Raw genomic sequence first — 16,441 nt, forward strand, 5'->3', positions numbered from 1 at the left:
GTGCCAGGATCTGCGTACGCTAAGCCCACGGTTGTTTATGGGTGCAGAGGGGGGAAAAGTTATAGGAGCAACAAAGCACATACTGTAAGGGGGATTACAGGATCACAGGGCTGGAGAGAAGGATTGGCCATTTGCAAAAAGCTTAGGAGGTGAAGAGAGTCGGGAGAAACCGAGTCGGAATGGAACTGGCGCCATACCTTTGTGAGTACCCTCTTGGAATAACCCAATACATAAAATATCACTTCCGTACTACGACAATTATAGAATTTATCTGGGGCAAATATCTCTGAGCACTTGCTTATACACAATAACAAAGGAGACTTATTTCTCACCCCGTCCTAGTACACAACCATCTCCCGCATATGTAGAAAATGTTTTGTTAAGCATGGCTTCCTTACGTGATGGTATGTTGTGTGTCATCAGAGATAGATATTTTATTATGTTATTTTCTTTTATTATGTTTTTTTTTTCTTCTATTGAGATCTATAGGAATGGTCTATAACCAATTAAATGAATGGAGACAAACATTTCTTCAATAATACAACATAAGAAGGATGTAAAAATTTTATTTTGGGTTAGGTAATAGCATCTAGCACCAAATCTGTAGATGCACTGGGAGGTAAAGGGGAGTTATTACGCTATTACCCAAGAATTAGTGAACTCCGGTTAATGGAATACCAATTCTTTCATAGAATCCAATGAGAAATATAAGTCCACTCATGTCTGTACATTTGGTTGAGGGTACATACATGTGTTCTCAGCATTGGGTGCTGAGGTGATTAGAGGTATGTATTAAAATTACAGAAATATCCAGTACATACAGGCCGTGATACAAGGGATTTGTTATTATGTGTCTGTACAAAAGTAGGTGTATATATATATATATATATATATATATATATATATATATATATATATATATGTGTGTGTGTGTGTATGTGTCTTTGTTATGTACACTACCGTTCAAAAGTTTGGGGTCCCTTAGCAGTTTTCATGGAGAATAAGGACATTTTTTGGCTGTAACATAATTGCAAAATAGTTTTCAATTTACAGTTGAATTAGAGAACACGCCGTGAAACACAGGAGTTATGGGAGTGATAAAATGCCTCTGTACATCTATAAAGATATACCATTAAAATCAGACGTTTCCAGCTACAATATTCATATACAACATTGACATATTTCTGATCCATTCCATGCTATTTTAATCGTCAGAATTTGCTTTTCTAAGTGACCCCAACCTTTTGAATGGCAATCCTGAATTAGAAAGTGTTAAGAAGAGAATATCCTAATAATTGTGGATTAGAGCGTGAAGTGTATAGGGGTAAGTTAAATGTCTTATATTCGCAATATGTGCAGGTCTCTGGTTTCTACAGAAGTGGATCAAAACAATAACTAAAAGGGATCGCTGTACTTGTTATAAACTCATAGATCTTTTGCAAATCTCTGCTATAAATACAACTGTGGCCCTTTGTAAATATGACTAGTAGATTATAGTGCTCTGCCAAGAATGCAGTTTATTTTGGGGAAGTCTTAAACGGAAAGCATATACTAAGTGACATGCATAAGTCAATGCCCCTTATTCCCTGGGGATCAGAAAGGGTGTTCCAGAATGGACACAGATTTTGGGGGCAGATAACAATAATTTTGCCAATCAATCCTGCCCATTTGCTATCTAAAAGATAGTACAGCAGTTCACTTCTTACTATGCCCTATTTCTTAATGAGGTTATCCATAGAGTTTAACCTGTTAATATGTTCCTAATTGTACTGATCCAAACTAGAACAAAACAAATTGATACCGTGAATTACAGACCAGTAAGTCTGACATCAACTGTGAAAACCTGCAATAGCTCTATTTTACGTGTTTCTTATATCCACTCAGTTTAAGGCGTAGCAGTTTCCATATACATATGTGGCCATGACTGTGACGTACAGTAACCGTGTAGCGGATGCCAAGCTAGGAACCTTTTCCCGTTTGCTCCTGCGATGGCGTGGCAGCATTTACAAACTACTATACCAAGAGTTCTTCATCTTCATCAGCTGCTACTTCCTCATCAGCGTCACATACAGGTACCTGTTTGAGTTGCCTACACATGACACGCGTTGACTTTACACACAAAATGAGCATCTGCATACATTATCCACACTTTACAGAACTGAAATGCTTCACAGAGCACTTTCACACTTAGATGAGTAAAACCCTAGGTGATGGCCCAAAACAGGTGACCTGGACCTTGTATTCAGAAAATCCATATAAGCACCCAAAAAGCTAAAAGGTAATCAAATATATGACTGATTGAAGAGTCCATCTGCTTATCCTATCCCTGAAATGCACCTGATGAGGCATCCTAAAAAATATGTTAGGTCTTTGCTTCAGTGTGAGAAGGTAAGGATGTCCATATGCTGATATGTGGTCCAAACAATACACATGGAAATCCTTTTAGCCATCATCTATCTAAGAATACAATGCACTGCTTACCAACAGCTTACTTACTTACAAGTGCACCCTAACCATACCCGATAACCCAAAAATTTTATGTGAATACCTCATGACTACACAATAAGAGAAATGTATAAAGCCATAGTGGCCCAAGAAATGGAAGGTGATACCTTATATTTGGCTGACACAGAAAAATATATAGACCCAACGAGCTATCTTTTGGGAGAGACCTGAAAGCTCATATCTTATATCTTTGTCTATGTTGGCCAATTTGAAAGGCAACCCCTTCGAATAAGGACTAAAAACCTTACAATCTACGCTGACTCCCGTGATCGTTATATGTCTCTGCCGCAGGTTCCTACTCAACGAACAGCAGCGGATACACTTTGAGAAGGTGGCGCTTTACTTCAACAACTATGCAGAGCTGATTCCAGTTTCATTCGTACTCGGTAAGGAGCCTAGAGCAAGGAACCAAATTGTCTCACATTAGAGTAGGTGGCACGAGAATCCAGAAGTATAGGAGATAGGAGATAGGTGAAAAATCCCTTTAACGGCCATTCATGTACCCACCAGGTGGTCACCTGCTGCCTTGTATGAACAGTGACTTCAGCATACCTCCCAACATTTTAAATGATAAAGAGGGACACATTGGTTTTGTAGAAGCCTTTAGAAGCTGAAGTCAAATGGACATGGACAGTCCATGTAAAACTTACATAGAAACATGATGGCAGATACAAACCATTCGGCCCGTCTAGTCTGTCCACATTTCCTGATTTAAGGCTAAGACCTTAATCAGTCGATGATCTTATCTTAGATTGAAGAAACGTAAAAACATAAACAAAGCTGCCCTGTGTAAATGTATTATATATAGTTTTAATGTATGGAATGTGACAACTCATCTTTAAATTCAAATGCTCAGTGACTATTGTGTAAGAAAACATGCATTTTCTCTAAGCATTCTGGGTAGTGTAGTTCGGCAGCCTTATGCAACTGTCACATGACCAAATTAACAATACCCACATTGTATAAACAGCTGGCAATGAGTACAGAATCTTTCACTGGCCTTTATATAAAATAATTATTGTGCCTTATATATAAATATACATTCACGCCATTATTGCAGGATAAATGTATGTGGATTGGGCCCTCATAATAAATTTACTTTGTTATTTCACTCCCCCTCAACTTATGCAAATTGGTATTTGCTTAATTTTTATACTTCTTTTCCTGGCTATTATTAAAATAAATGTCAGTAGCTGTATTATACCATTGTCGATATAATCATGTAACGGTGCAGTTCCACCTGGTCTGCTAAATGAACATTTTGCAACTTAATGCAGCATTAGAAGCCCCATTCCTATTCCCCATTCCAGTTTTACCTCCTTCGTAATTTTAGCTGGGAACACTTAACTTACATAGTAACATAGTTCATAAGGTTGAAAGAAAGTCCATCAAGTTCAACCCTTCTACCTTACCTTCCTATTCTTGATCCAAAAGAAGGCAAAAAAAACCCCTAATTAAGCTACTTCGAATTCTGCCATCAGGGGGAAAAATTCCTTCTTGACTCCAAGAGGCAATCGGATTTCTCCTTGGATCAAGAAGCTCTAAAATATTAATGTTATTCTATTTATATCCCTGTATGTTATGCCTTTCTAAGAAAATATCCAGGCCCCTTTTGAAGGCATCTAATGTATTGGATAACACCACCTCTCTTGTTATCTTGGAAGTGAATTCCATGCCTTTATTGTCCTCACTGTAAAGAATCCCTTCCTTTGTCGTCTATGAAACCTGCGCTCTTCCAGTCTCAGAGGGTGACCTCTTGTTCTTTGTATATTTCTGTTAATGAACAGGTCACTGAAGAGCTCTTTATATTGGCCCTGCATATATTTATATAATGTTATTATATTCCCTCTGAGACGCTGTTTTTCTAGCGTATATAATTTTAAATTTCTTAGTCTCTCTTCATAACCAGTATCTCCCAATCCCCTTATTGATTTCGTAGCCCTCCTTTGCACTTTTTCTAATTCCATAATGTCCTTTTTAAGGACAGGTGCCCAGAATTGTACCGCATATTCAAGGTGAGGTCTTACCAATGATCTGTACAGAGGCAAGATGATATCCTCCTCCCTTGAATCGATACCTCTTTTTATGCATGCCAAAACCTTATTGGCCCTCGCAGCTGCTTGCTGGCATTGCGCTCTGTTGTCAAGTCTGTTATCAACCGTTATTCCTAAATCCTTCTCATTGGTAGTTTCCCCCAAGGATATTCCATTTAAAGAATAGGTTGCATTTTTATTATTTTTACCATAATGCATAACTTTGCATTTCTCTATATTGAACCTCATCTGCCACTTGCACGCCCAGTCCCCAACTCTGTCTAAATCTTCCTGCAAAGAAGAAACATCAAGATTAGTCTGAATTACTCTGCCTAATTTTGTGTCATCAGCAAAAACTGTGACATGGCTCTCGATGCAGCTTGGGAGATCATTTATAAATAAATTAAAAAGAAGAGGACCGAGGACAGACCCCTGAGGCACTCCACTTAATACCTGCGTACAGGCTGAGAAACATCCATTCACAACAACCCTCTGCATTCTATCTTTCAGCCAATTTCTGATCCACATACAGACATTTGCCCCTAAGCTTATTTCTGTTAATTTATAGAGTAGCCTTTTATGCGGGACCGTATCAAATGCCTTAGCAAAGTCCAGATAAATCACATCTACGGCCACCCCCAGGTCTATATTTTTACTAACTTCTTCAGAGAATGCTAATAGGCTGGTTTGATAAGACCGGTCTTTCACAAATCCATGTTGACTTTTACTGATTGGATTATGGATCAAGATATGATCTTGAATGTATACCTTTAGCAACCCTTCAAATAATTTCCCCACTACCGATGTTAAGCTTACTGGCCTGTAATTGCCCGGTTGAGATTTTGATCCCTTTTTAAATATGGGCACAACATCTGCCTTGCACCAACCTAATGGAACTATGCCTGATCTGAAAGAATCCCTAAAGTCCCTTTAGTAAGTGTTATGTGACACAAAAGCAATTGCAGATATGTTGCTGCCATGGTAATGGAATAAGCGTCTTAAAAAATACCTGTGCTGTTCTTATGTTACGAACCCTTTAAATAGTAACTTTATGTCTAAACAGTGATTATGATGCAAAGATTGAAAGGTGATCTCATGTTCATATCTGAGAACTCTCAAGGTTTACCCTTGAATTTCGAGGTTGTTGCCCCGATCTCAGGGTGAAGGGGCAGATTCACACATTCTGGAACTGACTCCTTCCTCCTGACTTCTAGCCTGCTGTGATCATATACCGTATTGGCTCGAATATAGGCCGCACTTTCCCCCCCACTTTAAGTTCCAGGCGCCGGGCAGGCAGCAGGGTTAGGATACAGATTCCCCGCAGCGGTGCAGGGGACCTGCATCCTACTCTCTGATACGCTCAGACGTTCACCGGCAGCAGCGATGAGCGTGAACGACCTCCGCTGCCGGCACGTCTGCTCGATGTGCTTTAACAATCTCCCTTGCCGGGAATTCCCACGGGAAGCAAGCGGAGGTTGTTTATGCTCGCATCGCCTCTGCCGGTGAACGTCTGCGCGAACAATCTTCCTTGCCGGTACTTCCCACGGTGGAAGTGCTGGCACCGGAAGTTGAATACGCGTTATGCGTAGAAGTCCCCCGCCGGCCCCGCAAGACCCCCGTGGAGTCTGCACCGGTAAGTCTGGCAGCATATCTCGGGGGGGGGTAGAGTGGCAGCATATCTCGGGGGGGTACATCTTCGGGACAGAGTGGCAGCATATCTCGGGGGGGGGGCAGAAACGTTTTTCTTTAAAAAAGCACCTAACTTTTAGGGTGCGGCCTATATTCGGGTGCGGCCTATATCCGAGGCAATACGGTATACGCCTCCGAGATGGTGCTATATGTTATGAAATAACTAGCTGAATGCAGGTGACAATTAAATGTATCTTTAAATAATAACAAATAAAGGTTTCCATGAGGACCGGTATTTGGGCCATTTAGGTAATACTGTACATTTGGAGAATCACTACATTTAGAAAGTTTCCAGGTATGCCCTCAACAACCGACGAATGCATAATGAATTTGGTGGCTATGGGTTTAATATCACTCTTCAAGCTTTGTATCACAACCAATGTTTCTTCATAACCCCATGAACTCTACCTCTCTCTAGGGTTTTATGTGACACTGGTGGTCTCTCGCTGGTGGGGACAATATGAGAGCGTGCCCTGGCCGGACCGCCTCATGTGTTTGGTGTCCAGTAACGTGCATGGTACAGATGAACGAGGGAAGATGTTGCGTAGGACTCTTATACGCTACGCCAACCTCTCTGGCCTGCTGATCCTGCGCTCTGTTAGCACTGCGGTGTACAAGAGGTTCCCCACACTCGAACACGTGGTGAATGCAGGTACCTATAGTATAAATGTCATAGGGTATAAGGGGCACATAGAACATAGAATTAACAGCACGTACTGTAAGAACTCTTTAGCTCGTGATGGATTATTTGGGTGTCATGAATTGCGCTTATCCTACGCAATGCATTTTGAAATTGATTTAATCAACATATTCCATCTCTGCTGGAAACTTACTCCATGAGTCTACCACCCTTTCTATTACAATGACATCAAGCTACAAACTACTGCTATAATCGTCATTCTAAATGACCAACGTTCATGGACTGTTTTCTGTTGCCCTCCCCAAAGGTTTCATGACACCTGCTGAACGGTTGAAATTTGATGAGCTTGTTTCTTCGCACAACAAGTTCTGGATTCCTTGCGTCTGGTTTGCTAATCTGGCGGTGGCGGCCAGGAGCGAGGGACGGATTCATGACAATGTCATTCTTCAGCTTATTTTAAGAGTGAGGGCCTATGGTCTTACTTTTTTGTGTGCCTTGGCAGTGGATGTGAACTCTTGAGTGACACAGTGGGCAGCGAAGCCGTACTTATCTCCTTTGGTGCCACCATACATGGTCCAACATTTCCCTACAGGGACACTGTACACCTCCTGATTCATGGTGTGACTTTCTTTGTTTTAGGAATTGAATTCTTTGCGCACACAATGTGGGAGACTATATGGCTATGACTGGATCAGCATACCCCTAGTATACACTCAGGTGATGAGCTATAACATAGTGTGTGTATGTAAAATATCTCTCTCATCAAAAATGTTCTGTCTTGCCTCCTCTCTTCTATTTACGTCCTATAATTATCACCATGTCCCATCATATGTATTGCCTCTACCTTAATTATTATGTTTTCCAGTAGGTGGTCACAGTGGCTGTATATAGCTTTTTCCTGGCTTGCTTACTTGGCCGTCAGTTCCTAGACCCCAAGAAGGGATACCCAGGGCATGATTTAGATCTCTACATCCCAGTCTTCACCCTACTGCAATTCTTCTTCTACGCCGGCTGGTTAAAGGTATACAGAAGACACAGTACTGTGTGATGCCAATTAATATTTACAAGATTACGAAGTGACTGAGTGTATTTCTACAAAGCAAGGGGTCCGTCAGAAGGCAATAAATGTCCATACAATGTGCCTGAATCTCCAATACTTACACCAGTCATGGGTGCTGCATGTTGGGTGTGCGCTGATTGCTTCGTTGTGGCTACATATCTGTCTTTTAAGTGGCACGCACAATTTCTATTTGTATGTTAGATGAGTGCTTCTCCTTTTTGTATTTTTTGTTTCTCTGTAGGTGGCTGAGCAGCTTATTAACCCCTTTGGACAAGACGATGATGACTTCGAGAGCAACTGGTTAATTGATAGAAATCTTCAGGTATGAGAGAATAGACTGTGTTTTGGGTCTAAGGGTCTACAAGGACTATGAAGATTCGGATGTGTTACTATCACTTTCCTACAGCTACCCTGATCTTGGTATTTAAATTATACCCAATTATACTCAACCCAGGTTCCCTCCATGTTAAACTGGTTTCCTGCTATATATTTGGAACTCAACTTATTTAGAGAGTTTCAAGCATTCCTAGTCTACCTTCCCTATACCCATCATCCATTTGGAATAAAATCCTGTCTTCTTTGATGTCTTGCATGTATTTTTTTAAAATTGATTTCTTGTGTGTTTTCGTGCTAGGTTTCTCTATTGGCAGTGGATGAAATGCACCAGAACCTCCCCCCACTGGAAAAGGATGTATACTGGAATGATTCAGATCCCCAGCCCCCATATACTGCATCCACCGAGGAGACTCGTAGACCATCATTTATGGGCTCTGCCTTTGATGTCAGGTGAGGTTATGCTATAATGATGGTTCACCTGAACTTGTGACATGCATGTCTACCTAGCATTAAAAACCATGTAACATGTATGTAACAGATGCCATATGGAGCAGTATATGCATTGATGAGCAAGACTGAAAATGTAACCATTAACTGGAGCATATCCACATATGGTAACTGCAGCTGTGTAGTATTGGAACATTCTAAATACATACAACAAAACAGAATCATTCTTTGGTTCATTTAAACACAAAAAAACACTCTAGCTCCAATGCTTTCAGTGGCCATTTTAAAATCATCTGCCATCTGGTGGAGCTAATATTTTTTTCTTCCATCTTGCATTTTTTTGTTTATTTGGTATATTTTATTTTTATCTTGTGGGTGGCCTCTTTCAATGAATGAATGGTGAGTAATTATTGGCATCAACTTATTGTTGATGTTGAGGTTAATGAATAATACAAGGAGTCATTTCTACCTTTTTATTCAGTTTACAAAAGGAAGACCTGGAGTTTCAACCACTAGAGCAGATTAATGAAAATGAGGAAGCCAATCATTCTACCCCACTCCTGGGTCCTCTTGGACGTTTGCTTGGAGTACACTCCCCAAGTCCTCCACGCTCCAACTCTCGATTAAGTTTACTAATGAGACGGAGGAGTGGGGTTCCCCACTTCATTCATCGTGATATAAATAACCTCAAAAATGTAGACGCACTCCGGGATCTAAATGTTTTCATGTCTTCCCCATACTATGAGCGACCAGGGTTTTATAGTGCTCCTCAAACTCCGCTGAATGGAGTTCCTACCATCTGCCCCCAACGATTCCCAGTTCATAGTCATCCCACCCATTGGGCCAAGAAGAAGGAACCATCAAGTGAAATTGCAGATGAGTTATCTAGTCTGTCACCTGGATCCAAGCAATGTTTTGTGTGGCCCCCAGCAAGCATGGAGGAGCAGGATGAGGGGCTTAGGAGTAATAACAACAGTACCTGCACCCTACAAACTGAACAAGTGATAAGAATGCAGAGCCCTGTGCAAATACCCAGAAAGTTAGTAAGAGGTCAGCATGTGTCTACATTATTTCTGGCAAACCAGACACAAGCATCACCAGATTCTCTGAACACCCCAGGACACAAGGCTTCTCATCCCATCTTCTCATTCTCCCCCATCACCTCTCCACTCATGGAACGAGCTTCTAGAATGTCTACTGCCCAGGGACAGGCTGACCTACATAATGAAAGGAGCAGCATGGATCAACCTGGAACTAAATGTTCTTCTCCCAAAGACTCTGGAATTAGCTTGGCTGAAGGAGAGCTGATGGAAGTTATAATGGAGGCTGGGGAGCCACTGGAACATGAAGATGAAAGAAGTGGCTGAGGATAGCATTAAGCACTACCAAAATAAAAAAAGCATAAAGAACCCTTTGAGAGTAGGGGCCATCCAAAATACACAATGATTTTATTCAGGTAAACGAAGAGGGCAAAATAAGTAGAACGTTCCAACCCTCTTTGGCCCTGGTCCCAAAATTGAAAAGTGACATATTTGCAATTTAGTCAGTACAGCACGCTGATATTTCTGTTTAGAGATGGTATTGGTTTCTTGTGAAAAAGTAGTGTGGTCATCTCATGGCAATAGCGGAAAGTTTGACCGATACAGTACTTCACTTTAGAAAATATACAGCATAAACGTACAGGACATTAATATCTTTTAACTAAAGGCCCCTTGCTGAGTTCTGTATTAACACAATAATGAATATTAAGTGATGTAGTACGTGCCAATTTGGGTCTCCAGGTAGAGCACCTTATTGCATAAACATGCAAACTTTTTAACATGTATGAGGTAAAAACACAAACATAAGGACGGCTCTATATCAAGCATTGAGTTTGCGAAGTTCTTTAAATGGAGTTAATGGAGGAAATGCGTCCGACTCCCATATAGCAGACAAAAGTTTATTACTGGAAGTATAGCTGAAAGGCAGGGTGTCCAATGTGGAGCAGTAACACAGAAACTTTGCAAACCTTTGAACGTACCAGATATAATTAAGTAAAAATGTCATTACATGTTCCACTGTTATGGATTTTTGGCCTTTGTTAAATGTTCTGTATCCACTTGTTCAGGTTTTACATTCATGGAAGTAATTTCATAAAGCGCTAGTGACAATCACCTGGTTTAAATAAATAAAACACTGCACATAGCTTTAACCCGAGTACTTGTTCTCTCTCTTTAGTAAGCTTTGGTTTTTACAAGACTGGGACAAGCTACCTCATCATCAGATATCCTTTCACTTAGCTCTAGTGAGTGAAAATACTCCTAAACAAACTCCCCATGCTTTTATGCTTAAAGGGTCCATTCCCCATTTCTCAAGTCAACTCACATAAGCAGGGGCGTACCTAGAGTATTTGGCACCTGGGGCGGATCCTGTATCCCCCCCCCCCCCCACACACACACTTTAAAACTGCATAGCTTCTACTGTTATATACCGGCGCAGACACTGAAGGTGGTACAGCATTACTGTTATCATTATATACTGAGGCAGACATTGACGGTGGTACAGCATAACACCTACCACTATATACTGAGGCAGACAATGAAAGTGGTACAGCATAACACCTATCGCTATATACTGAGGCACACATTGACGGTGGTACAGCATAATCCCTATCACTATACATTGAGCCAGACATTGATAATAGTGCAGCATAACCCCAATCACTATATACTAAGCCAAACATTGATGTGGCGTAGTCCTACCACTTCATTAGTAGTAGGGATGCACCAAAACGAATTCTGGAAGGAAATCGAAAATGCAGCATTTACCTGGCTGAAACAGGTATATATGCCCCCCCCACACACACACCATAAAAAAATCTAACACTTTTCTTTAAAGTAACACACCAAAATAGGACAAAACAATTAAACAATATTATATATATATATATATATATATTTGTTAACAGCAATCACATTCCTATCATACCCAGATTCCAGGAGGCACTTGCAGACTTGGCATGATAGGAGTATGATTGCCCTATCTACCCTCTCCCTCTTTGAAGTTCACTTACCTTTCAGGAGTCCTGCGGTGGGGGTGCAAGGCCTTTCTCTCCCAGCTCTGCCACTGTATGGAACAGTATAGAGTGATGGGAGTTATGATGTACTTTAGAGCATAATTATATAATGAAAAATACATTGGAAATGGTACAGCATAACACCCATCACTCTCGTACACTTACCAATCCACACACATCTCACTGTCACACTCACTGAATGCTTTCCTACCTTTCCTCCTTACAGCTCCTTTTCCTGCTCTTCGCTCCTCTTCTTCCGGTTCAGAGGGCACGGAGAGCGGCGGGCACGGCTCCAGTGTTGTGCGCCGGGATCTGACAACAAACCCCGGTGCACAGCAGCTGTTGCCGCGCAGATCGCAAGGGAGCGGTATCTGAGGTCTTTAACAGACCTCCGGCTCCCTTGAGTGATTTTAAGCCGGGTTCGAGGGAGATCCTTGAACCAGCTTAAAATCACTCAAGGGAGCCGGAGGTCTGTTAAAGACCTCAGATACCGCTCCCTTACGAGCCTGCTCCTCCAGCAGCGGACATTACTGTCCATCTCTGGAGGGGTGCCGGCAAGTTGGCACCCCCCTGATGAGCGCCACCCGGTGCAGACCGCCCCCCGCTAAGGATTAATAATCCTTAGTGTTACGAGGGGGTGTCTATTCAACGATACATGGGTCAGTGCTTCTGAAATACCGGACAGTCCAGCAAGTAAGCAGGCAGCGGCCGAGGCAAAATGCAGCTTTTATTCTTGTGGTTCCTAAACCTTAAGGGGCGTTTGTCGCTGCTGTACAGAAGGATTACATGTTACAACTATTTGTAAAAGCCTACTTACAGCGGCTAGGAATCAAGTCTCAGTTTATCTATAGTTACAGAATCCAGGTGATAACACTATCTGCTGACAGCTTAATCCAAGATCGAAAGATACACAATGCCTGTCCGGCAAACAAGGTTGAAATTAACCAGTTAAATGGTTCATGCTGAAGGTTGAATCCAGTGTCGCACTTTAACATTAGTAACTTTGAAGAACGAGCTCACAATGCTTTTATGGTTAGAGTTTATTGACTGAGCCTCAGTTTAATTACAGATATCCATACATCTAAACTTAAGCGGCTGCTTAAGAATGCAAGGTTGATCTTTACAATTGCAACGCACCTTAATATATTTGAACAAGAACTCTCTCTATAAAAGGAGGTGTCATCTGCAAACATCCATCTACCAAGTTGAATAAAAAAATTTAAATAGCCTCTAGTGCCAAACGCATGAGACTGGCATTGGTTCCTAGTTTTTGGATCAGCCACAGGTAAACTCATTGCATGGTGACACTTTCAAGCACCAACACTGGGACACCATAAATCCAGGCCTTTAAATTACTTTATTGGTAGTGAAATATACAGAGAAATAGTAATATAAGCACCCACAAACATTAAACAGGTGGGATGATTAAGCTTGAGGGGAAGGGAAGGTGATCAGTCATCAGACTCCCCCAGTGTGTGTTTGTCAAAGAGGTATTCCGCCATCCCATTAGAAGGGGCGCCCATCCTGCGCAGATTGGTCACATGGTCTCCCAACTCCTTGATAGATTTCACCTGCTCATCCAGGTAGTGAGTCTCCAGGAAGTCACAGAGCTGCAAAATGGAAACTGTAGGTTAGCATGGCTCTGAAAGTGGTTCCCCCATGAAGTTACAGAAGCAGTGTGGTGGGAGGATGTGTAGATGAGACAGCCAAGACACTGCAAATCAAGGCCCAGCAAACAATGAGGCAACTACAGTTTAAAGGTTGACAGATGACACTTGTTCTTGTCATAAAAACATGCTATTAGTAACGTGTGTAGCTATGCTCTACAAAGAAAAGAAAAAAAATGACATTGTTTCAACTGCAGCGTCTTGCGGTATACACCACAACATGTATGCTACTCACATGGGGGTCGTTGCGGTCTGTGGACAGTTTATGCAGATCCAGCAGGGACTGATTAACGGTCTTCTCCAACTGCAGGGCGCATTCTAAGGCTTCCAGGCCACTTCCCCACTCATCACGATCTGGTTTCTGCAGGCAGTAAAGAAAGCATACATTAATAATGTCCCATCTTATGCCTGAAACCCCAGCACTAGCGTGGATTGCGGCACCCGTCACAGTCATTTACAAGGCTTGAAGTCTCACCCGCACGTCCTGCAGAAAGATCCTCCCACCGCGCTGGTTCTGTAGCTTCATCAGTTTCTCTGCATGCTCACGCTCTTCATGGGACTGGTGCAGGAAGTATTTTGCGAAGTTCTTCAGAGCCACGTCGTCACGGTCAAAATAATAAGACTGGAAGGGAGAAACAAGACAACGGGTGATTCTGTGGGCACGCCACCACAGCGCACATAGAACTACAATTCCCATATCGCACACACAGCTGAATTAGGGCGTTTGCATGCATTTTAATTAAAAAGTGTTGGCAAAAAGCCCACCTCCTGCCTACAAAATGCAAAACCATGCTCCGTGTGCAGTAGATATTTGGCATTTCCCGAGAACAAAGTACTACTCTGTTACCCTGATCACAGCTGCTGTATTGCATTACTATCAGTAACTGTAGTGATTTCCGATGTCCAGCAGAGGCTGCTCAAACACATCATATGGTAAGCATCTCCTCCCACTCCATGTGTACACACAAACACACCCCTGCACACGCAACACGCTAGGAGGTCACGGCGTCTTTGTGTCTTGCTGCACGTGGCAGACAAAATATTGCTAAAGAGAAGAAGGGTCTCAGTGTAGCAAATCGAAAATAATTTGTGGCAATCTATTTAGCCTTTAGAGGGACAAGATACAGCAAGGAATCACTTGGGTCAAAGGAGAGAACACATATATATATATATATATCCCACTATCAAACCACAATTAAGCTAAAGCATCAGTAAACACTTCCCCTCTTTAGTGAAGAGTCTGAATGTGGAGGAAAAACCTAGGATATAACTGCCAGGGGTTGCGCAATCTATGCATCTTTGCCCCCTACTTTAAGCAGATGAGTGGGAGCAAATACATCTCCCACATTACACCAATACAGAACACTTACAGACCAGGGAGGGCCAGAAGCCACATCCGTATGGGTCGCTCGGTACTAGTGTTCTGAATATGCGAGGAATATAAGCCGATGGTTTGAAGGAGAGAAATAGAATGCAAACAGGAACATATTGCATAATTTCATCACCAGGTCAACACAGCTGACCTTGATTAACTTTGAGCCTTTTGGCAGCAGATTAATTAAGACTTTGACCGTGAGGTTTGTCCACATTCATCCGATTTGCAGTTTTCCAGGGCAAGGGACACAAGCGAACACCATCCATTACACCCAATGGGCCACTCCCAACAACAGTAGTCTGATCACTTGGAGCTGCAGCTTTACACTCCAGCACAGAGACAGTTATTACATACAATGGAGATGTCACCTATTACCCCCAATAACACCTTCCAAGATACTGCCTCATCCTACAAAGTGATACAGGGGTATCTGCAGGCAAATATCACTGCTCAGAACCTCCAGGCCAATGCTTAAGAATTGCCTTTACGCATAATTTCATAAAAACCATCTAAGTAACAGAACCATAAAATAATCGCATTAGGTGCAGAGGAGTTACATTGTTGCAGTCCCTTCCTACATGTCTTGGGGGCCACAATGCAGTAAGACTGGCAGCCATGTACAGGTATACAGACCCTTGTCGGGTATAACAGTATTACGTACCACTGCAGCCCCGCCACCTATCTGTTGGACTTTGGCCAAGCAGGTGTCTAACGGCACTGGGGCTGCCCGCTAGGCCACCATTTAGGGCCCCTATTTCTTAAAGAGAGGCCTGCGGGGGCCAACACATTGCCAATGGCCTAACAGAACAGGCCTGGAGAGCTCGGCGCACTCCGTATCCACTGGCAACCATAAGAATAGAGCAGCCAACATACTAGGGGGGCGCAGAGGCAGAAGCTGTAGACGGACAGCCAGGCGCGGTACCAAATTAGCCGGATATAAACACCAGCTCCCCTCCCCCTATACGCACCATGGACAAGTACACATAGGACGCGTACAGCTCCAGGTTGACCTGGCGGTTAAGGGCGGCCTCGCAGTCCTGGTGGAAATTCTGGCGAACCTGGGAACTCATGGCGATGCTCGGTGCTGTTCTGCGGTTCCGTCCAATCACTGTTGAAGCGGGAACCCCTTAAAGACGTTCAACACAACACTAAATATCTGACGCAGTTTCCTCTCTCTGCCTTATATATACAGCAATGACGTTCGCAAGCCCCTGCGCTGCCAAAGGAACAGCTCCACCCCCTCACATGAGCTGGCACGTTTTGCGCAACGAATTCGACATCTTTATTCAGGGCAAACACAGCTTTTACTTTTTTATTAACCTTAACAAATAACAACCATGGGCCACGGCGATGACTAAAAAGGTCAATTTTGACCACAATGTAGTTTCTTGTTACTTATGGATTCCGCAGTTTTACCGTTTTGACGTTCTGGGATGGTACCGTTGCCCACAACAAAGATGGCGATTCATCTTCTCAAACGCGTGATGCGCAACGCCTTTGTGGGCGGGGCTACTACTTTCTCGCGCCCCATGCTTATGAGACAGTGTTTCATAAACATGTTTGTGTAATAGTGGGGATTCGGGCCCTGCAGTAATGCTATTGCATCATGAGCCTCGGAAATGACACATGCACGT

The 16,441-nt window shown here is 42.6% G+C and overlaps 2 protein-coding genes across 2 annotated transcripts; one reads left to right on the forward strand and one right to left on the reverse strand.

Moving 5' to 3' along the window:
• Positions 1-1,920: 1,920 nt before the first annotated feature.
• LOC149276943 (bestrophin-4-like) lies at positions 1,921-10,077 on the forward strand. The gene is made up of 9 exons (XM_089503218.1): positions 1,921-2,072; positions 2,797-2,891; positions 6,646-6,879; positions 7,175-7,329; positions 7,507-7,584; positions 7,736-7,888; positions 8,169-8,249; positions 8,562-8,713; positions 9,192-10,077. The coding sequence occupies exons 1-9, from the start codon at positions 1,921-1,923 to the stop codon at positions 10,075-10,077; spliced, it is 1,986 nt and encodes a 661-aa protein (XP_089359344.1).
• A 3,139-nt stretch (positions 10,078-13,216) lies between these two features.
• Positions 13,217-15,916, reverse strand: LOC149276944 (ferritin heavy chain, oocyte isoform). Its single transcript, XM_089503226.1, has 4 exons — positions 15,776-15,916; positions 13,908-14,054; positions 13,668-13,793; positions 13,217-13,375 (listed from the first exon to the last, which is right to left on the reverse strand). The coding sequence occupies exons 1-4, from the start codon at positions 15,875-15,877 to the stop codon at positions 13,217-13,219; spliced, it is 534 nt and encodes a 177-aa protein (XP_089359352.1). The 5' UTR covers positions 15,878-15,916.
• Positions 15,917-16,441: the final 525 nt, after the last annotated feature.

This window comes from Sceloporus occidentalis, unplaced genomic scaffold (assembly GCF_023333645.1).
Source record: "Sceloporus occidentalis isolate IW3139 unplaced genomic scaffold, rSceOcc1.0.p SCAF_223, whole genome shotgun sequence".
Classification (NCBI taxonomy): Eukaryota; Metazoa; Chordata; class Lepidosauria; order Squamata; family Phrynosomatidae; genus Sceloporus; species Sceloporus occidentalis.